General features: G+C 45.8%; 1 protein-coding gene across 1 annotated transcript in view; it reads left to right on the top strand.

Annotated features, from left to right (window-relative positions):
• Positions 1-6,990, top strand: part of LOC126273253 (cell cycle control protein 50A-like) — a 222,229-nt gene extending 215,239 nt beyond the window's left edge. The window contains exon 7 of the mRNA XM_049976798.1: positions 6,787-6,990. Within this exon, the coding sequence (XP_049832755.1) occupies positions 6,787-6,990 (204 nt within the window). The remainder of the gene's footprint in view (positions 1-6,786) is intronic.
• The last annotated feature ends 914 nt before the right edge of the window (positions 6,991-7,904 follow it).

Genomic DNA, 7,904 nt, shown 5'->3' on the forward strand with positions numbered 1-7,904 from the left:
ATAAACTTTTCATCGAGAAATTGATGGACATTTGGGGACCAATGAGGTGGCGCCGCATGCTGCTTCATTGTCAGGTCGCAGGTGGCATTGAAGGGTATTGCAGCGAGCCCAAGTATATAACACTGTTAAAAGCGGACTCCCTGAAGGAAAGTTTACCAATTTCTTTATATATTCGCTGATTTTTAAGCTAGTCTTCAGTCACTAGTGTTGTTTACTTGGTTGTGTTACAATGATTTGCTGTACCACAAATAATGTAATTGCTCTGAACTACGCATCACAAATCACGGTCGTTAACAGATTCCAGTTTGCCGTGCATATGAAAAGTAAAGTTGTAACAGAAACAAAACTTCACTACAACCTAATTTCTTTCACCAGTCTTGGCTAGCACGCCTAAGGCAAACGAGTGGCAGACAGATTTGTCTGGCCACTTCAGTGACTGTAATGGTGGCACATTGTCAGCATAAAGGTATAACCTGTAACGGCGGAACTCGTGCACAGCTAGAGGCGGAATTACCAACTCTGTGTCTGCCGTACCCTCAGATTTTGATGGACTCTTTGCATACGCCTCCCTCACCTTATCCACGTTGGCGTTTCAAACAGATGGATGAGCTGCTTTCCTGTTTAGGGGAAGCTACCACGTTAATCGATGGTGTGGTACAAACTTTAGGTCTAGTCCGGTACCGGACTTAGTCTCTAGCAAACAGGTTACACACTCCGCATTCTACTTTAGTTTTCACATTTTTCGTCAAGTTTGTGACACCCTGAGGGAAAGAAAGAAAGAAAAGACTCTTTCAGTTACCTTGTCACAAGCTGAAATCCAGATGCTATTGCCTACGATACATTTAAATTAGTTGTTTAGGTTTTAAGTCAACCCCGTGCGAGCCCCTTCACCTCCACGTAGCTACTGCAGTCTACATCCATTTGAAGCTGCTTACTGTGTTCGAGCCTTGATCTACGTATACAGTTTTTTCCTCCCGCATTCTTCCCTTCATAACTAAACGGACGGCTCCCTGATGTCTCAGGTTGTGTCCTGTCTAGCGGTTTCTCCTTTTCCTCGGATTGCGTCGGAAGTTTTTTGTTTCGCAGTTGGCTTTAGTACCTCCTCATTAATTATTCGATGTAATGTTCGTCATTATATCGTAGTACAACATTTCAAAAGCTTCTGTCCTCTTTCCACTTCAACCTCCAAATTTCGCTTCCGTACAAGCTTACACTCAGAATCTCCAAATACCTCCAGAAAACACTTCTTAAATATTTAAATTCAGTTTCGATGTTAACGAATTTCTATATTTCTTAAAAGCATTTTACACCCTTTATCCTACAGCTAGGATGTTTATTATGCTGCCGAAATAATAGAGCTTATCTCCTACCTTCAGTGTCTCATTTCCTAATCCAAGGCTCTGAGTATCGTCTATTTAAATTCAACTAGACACCATTGGCCTTCTTTTGCATTTATTAATGTCCGCCTTATAACCTCTTCTCAAGAAGCTTAGCATTCCATTCTACTATTCTTCAAAGTTCATTGACGTCTGTGTTTGAACTGCCGTTTCATCAGCAAACGTCAAAGATTTTTGTCTTTTATTTCTTCCTCATGAATTTTAATTTCCTAGCGAAATTTGTCTTCGGCTTCCTTCACAACTAGCTCAATGGCAGGTTCAGGAGCATTGGGGATAGTCTGCGACCGTCTGTGTATGAGAATGTGTGTGAAATCTTTATGAGACTTAACTGCTAAGGTCATCAGTCCCTAAGCTTACACACTACTTAACCTAAATTATCCGAAGGACAAACACACACACCCTAGCCCGAGGGAGGACTCAAACCTCCTCCGGGACCAGCCGCACAGTCCATGACGCTCGGCTAATCCCGCGCGACCGACCGTCTGTCACTCGCTTCTTAATTAGTGCTTTCCTATGATATGTGTTGACTCTTATAATACATTTCTCCTTTATGTAGTAGTTGTCTATCGACTCTCCTTGCCTCTACTTCAAATCTGTCGAACTGTAAAATGATAAAGATAATTCATTGCACAGCCTTCAGGGGAGAGTTTGATAACTGTGCGCAGTGGTTAACCAAAACCTACGTTCCAATACGCATGACGACTTCCGACTGCTGCAGTCCTTTTCTGATTACTGTAAGGATCTGTGGAGAAAAATGCAGAGACAAAGTACTGAGTTTGAGGTGTGTGCGCTGCTCTACGTGCATTTTCTCTACATATACTGGAGAAGATACGCCAAGGCTATGTTTGTGATTACTTGTTTTTTCAAGGAATTACCATTCTAAACGCATTGAAATGTGAAAATGAAAGTGCTTACGCAGTCCATGCTACTGTTTAAATACACTCCGGGAAATTGAAATAAGAACACCGTGAATTCATTCTCCCAGGAAGGAGAAACTTTATTGACACATTCCTGGGGTCAGATACATCACATGATCACACTGACAGAACCACAGGCACATAGACACAGGCAATAGAGCATGCACAATGTCGGCACTAGTACAGTGTATATCCACCTTTCGCAGCAATGCAGGCTGCTATTCTCCCATGGAGACGATCGTAGAGATTCTGGATGTAGTCCTGTGGAACGGCTTGCCATGCCATTTCCACCTGGCGCCTCAGTTCGACCAGCGTTCGTGCTGGACGTGCAGACCGCGTGAGACGACGCTTCATCCAGTCCCAAACATGCTCAATGGGGGACAGATCCGGAGATCTTCCTGGACAAGGTAGTTGACTTACACCTTCTAGAGCACGTTGGGTGGCACGGGATACATGCGGACGTGCATTGTCCTGTTGGAACAGCAAGTTCCTTTGCCGGTCTAGGAATGGTAGAACGATGGGTTCGATGACGGTTTGGATGTACCATGCACTATTCAGTGTCCCCTCGACGATCACCAGAGGTGTACGGCCAGTGTAGGAGATCGCTCCCCACACCATGATACCGGGTGTTGGCCCTGTGTGCCTCGGTCGTATGCAGTCCTGATTGTCGCGCTCACCTGCACGGCGCCAAACACGCATACGACCATCATTGGCACCAAGGCAGAAGCGACTCTCATCGCTGAAGACGACACGTCTCCATTCGTCCCTCCATTCACGCCTGTCGCGACACCACTGGAGGCGGGCTGCACGATGTTGGGGCGTGAGCGGAAGACGGCCTAACGGTGTGCGGGACCGTAGCCCAGCTTTATGGAGACGGTTGCGAATGGTCCTCGCCGATACCCCAGGAGCAACAGTGTCCCTAATTTGCTGGGAAGTGGCGGTGCGGTCCCCTACAGCACTGCGTAGGATCCTACTGTCTTGGCGTGCATCCGTGCGTCGCTGCGGTCCGGTCCCAGGTCGACGGGCACGTCCACCTTCCGCCGACCACTGGCGACAACATCGATGTACTGTGGAGACCTCACGCCCCACGTGTTGAGCAATTCGGCGGTATGTCCACCCGGCCTCCCGCATGCCCACTATACGCCCTCGCTCAAAGTCCGTCAACTGCACATACGGTTCACGTCCACGCTGTCGCGGCATGCTACCAGTGTTAAAGACTGCGATGGAGCTCCTTATGCCACGGCAAACTGGCTGACACTGACGGCGGCGGTGCACAAATGCTGCGCAGCTAGCGCCATTCGACGGCCAACACCGCGGTTCCTGATGTGTCCGCTGTGCCGTGCGTGTGATCATTGCTGGTACAGCCCTCTCGCAGTGTCCGGAGCAAGTATGGTGGGTCTGACACACCGGTGTCAATGTGTTCTTTTTCCATTTCCAGGAGTGTATATTTCAGTATTCTAATTTCCATGCAGAAGCTGGCAGATAATACACAATTGTTGTAACTCCCGTATGTTTAATATAATCTTCCAATCTGAAGAACACAGTTCACCAACCACTGTGTCTAATTACCCAATAGATTGCGAAATGGCTTCTTTCTGATATCTATGTTAAAGTTCATTTTCCGTTCTGGCGTTCAAACTAAGTCAGTGCACCCGAGAAAGAACAGCAAACTCACATACAGTTCGAAACTTCCTGGCAGATTAAAACTGTGTGCCCGACCGAGACTCGAACTCGGGACCTTTGCCTTTCGCGGGCAAGTGCTCTACCAACTGAGCTACCGAAGCACGACTCACGCCCGGTACTCACAGCTTTACTTCTGCCAGTATCCGTCTCCTACCTTCCAAACTTTACAAAAGCTCTTCTGCGAAACTTGCAGAACTAGCACTTCTGAAAGAAAGGATATTGCGGAGACATGGCTTAGCCACAGCCTGGGGGATGTTTCCAGAATGAGATTTTCACTCTGCAGCGGAGTGTGCGCTGATATGAAACTTCCTGGCAGATTAAAACTGTTTTAATCTGCCAGGAAGTTTCATATCAGCGCACACTCCGCTGCAGAGTGAAAATCTCATTCTGGTCACATACAGTTCGTTTTAGGTTACTTACTACCACAGTTGTAAGACCACAGTAGGCTACCGTCGAGTATCATAAATAAGATTGGATGCAGTGGTTTTCCTAGAAGCTTCGGTCAGTTAAGTTTGTACTCACCACTTACCTGTACGTTACGTGTGTGCATAGTTATCGGGCGTTACTTCATAAAGATTGCTTTCTTTGCGTATACTATCAGTGTCTTACTAGATTCCACTACAATCCGGAGGCGGTGAAACTTCTAGAAACTGTGAGGATATATACAGGACCCAGTAAAATTCGGAATTTTTTTTTTCTAAATAGTTATCCTCCTGCCAATTACTTAAAAATAATGATTGATGGCAAAATGAAAATTGTCAGTGTTTAATTCAAGTTTTATTCGTAAATTGTTGATTTTTAACATGAACCAGAGGGACAGTCTAGTGAAAATAAGGAAAAAATATATATTTGTCATATAGCGCTAAAAAGCTCCATTTCCTCAACAAAAGGGTAAAATAAAAAGCGTATAAAACATGTTTCTGTTATCCATATACAACTTTCACAATTATCAATAATAGTAGGAAAATCTTGCCATCGATCACGATTAAGAACGTTGTATTGAGCACAAAATAACAAAAATATTTTATACATTTTAATGCCTGCGCTTGTAAACTGCACCTGCATCAAAGGTAATTGCTTTTGTTACACCAAAGCGCGGACGTTACGCGATCATTTACATTTGACTACTTATAAAATGCAGTTTATAATGTGTGAAGATATAAAATACAGAATGGACTATCACCGAATGATGTGCTCTAACTGTGTGCAAAACAAGCAACAAAACAAACAAAAAAATCTAAGCGAAGTAGTCGGCCTCCGGTTCCTAGCTTACGCATTCATTTGTGTTCCTTTCCTCATCAGTGCTACTGGTAAACTTACAATTTATTATGTCATTTGTGTAGGGTAGCAAAACTACCAAAACGTACTTATGGTTGAGCGGTTTGTATTCCGGGAGGAGAAGGTACGCTGGTCTACGTATGAACCCACCCGCCGGATTAAGGACGATGGTCGGTGAGCCGACCAGCCTAGATATAGTTTTTAGGAGGTTTCCCACATTCCACAACGTGAATAACAGGCTGGTACCCAACTCCCACCTCACCTGCACGATTCGCATGCATTTAGAAACTTCCACTCACGTCCACATGATTAACACACCACGTTTACAGGTTGTGGTAGACATTCTCCGTTCTGGGGAACGGGGAGGGGGGGGGGGGAGGGAAGGAGGTGGAGAGAGTAGGGTAGTAACGGGATGACGACAGATGACGGGCATTCGTCCACCCCTCAAGCTAACAACGAGAAATCCGTTGATAAGTGCGCCGGAACTTTGCCGATGCGGGACAAAGAATGTGTCGAAGGAACAACATTTGCTTCAATGCGCAGTACTCCCCCAGGTTTCCCTTACGTCAAAGTACTGGGTGATCAAAAAGTCAGTTTAAATTTGAAAACTGAATAAATCACGGAATTATGTAGATAGAGAAGTACAAATTGACACATATGCTTGGAATGACGTGGGGTTTTATTAGAACCAAAACATACAAAAGTTGAAACAATGTCCGACAGATGGCGCTTCATGTGATCAGAATAGCAATAATTAGCATAACAAAGTAAGACAAAGTAAAGATGATGTTCCATACAGGAAATGCTCAATATATCCACCATCATTCCTCAACAATAGCTGTAGTAAAGGAATAATGTTGTGAACAGCACTGTAAAGCATGTCCGGAGTTATGGTGAGGCATTGGCGTCGGATGTTCTCTTTCAGCATTCCTAGAGATGTCGGTCGATCACGATACACTTGCGACTTCAGGCAACCCCGAAGCCAATAGTCGCATGGACTGAGGTCTGGGGACCTGGGAGGCCAAACATGACGCAAGTGGCGGCTCAGCACACGATCATCACTAAACGACGCGCGCAAGAGACCTTTCACTCGTCTAACAATATGGAGTGGAGCGCCATCCTGCATAAACATCGTACGTTGCAGCAGGTGTTTATCAGCCAGGTTGGGGATGATGCGATTCTGTAACATATCGGCGTACCTCTCACCCGTCACGTTAGCAGTTGCTGTTCAGCGTCATCTGTCGGTCATTTTGTGAACTTTGTCTTTTTTTTTTTTGTTCTAATAAAACCCTATGTCATTCCAAGAATGTGTGTTAATTTTTACGTCTCTCTGTACATTATTCCGTGGTTTGGTTATTACAGAGGGCGGCTAACCCTCTGACCGAACACGCTGAGCTTGGGTGCCGGCAGTGTGCTATCCACTGCGGCACCTCGCTCGGGAACGCCGGTAGGTACTGACGTGACTAGCTGCCTCTCTCTCCCTCACGAGCGCCTCCCCCGCCTGTGCGCAGGTGGCGTCGTTCAGGGGCAGCAAGGTGTTCATCGTGACGTCGACGACGGCGGTGGGCGCGGGCAACCAGTTCCTGGGGGCGGCCTACGTCACGTGCGGCTGCGTCTGCATGCTGCTGGGCGCCATGTTCGTCGCGCTGCACCTGCGCTACCGGCAGGCGGCCGCCTTCATGGTCACCGTCGACAGGGAGACGCCCTACCTCTGAACGGCCGCCACCACCTGCTTCACGTACCAGTCGTGTGAGCGCGTCTTAGCCAATCGCCTCGCCAGACGAGAGGCTGTGTTCCAAACCGCAGCGTTTTTCGTACGAAGAGAAAAATGTTTCTGGGACATTCCATCCCTTTTAAAGTATCGAGTATCTCATTCACAAGGTGCAATATTTTTTGTGATCGTGCTTCAGATTGACACTGCCGGTTTATTTACATTGTTCACGACATGAGGCCACATCTTTTGTTTTCGGGAAGTAACCATTTTCTGGATGAACTGCAATATCCCGCTAGTTTTCTTTCAGAATTTCTTTCTTGCCACATCTTCTTGCATTCGCGCAGCATACCTGCACTTTATCAACAGCGATATTCCTTTAATGCATCATGTGCCGTGTTCGCAAAAGAAGATGGACTGGTGGTGATTGAGTTCCATTTACATGTGAAAAAATGTAATTAGTATTCCTACCTTATTTCCGTCTTGCGTAAATACAATACAGTTCAATTTTCGTCCATCCTGTTCGAATTTAGTGGCCTCTTTACTTCCTGTTTAGCTAACTAGACGTTCAAGATCAACTCTGCTCAGAGCGAGGTCACTCGTTCCTTTGCCTTATATTCCGATGGTGGCCGAAAACGTCACTAATGAGGTGCCATCCTCATTCGCTTCATTAAAACACCAATGTAGCCCACGGTAGTAAACTATCCTTCTGCTGGACTATTTCTGTTTCGGTGATGATTTTTTTCCAGGAAGTAGCCCTCTTAGGTGGAAAACGTAAGTAGAAATGCGTTGCATGAATGAATGTATTACCGTTGACTGAGGTTACAAATGGCACTACACCCAGACAACGCAGAAAGGAACTATTCTAAATTAACGGATAAAATCTCGGTTGTTGTTAGAACGACGTAGAAACGTTAA

The sequence above is a fragment of the Schistocerca gregaria genome, chromosome 5, assembly GCF_023897955.1.
Source record: "Schistocerca gregaria isolate iqSchGreg1 chromosome 5, iqSchGreg1.2, whole genome shotgun sequence".
NCBI lineage: Eukaryota > Metazoa > Arthropoda > Insecta > Orthoptera > Acrididae > Schistocerca > Schistocerca gregaria.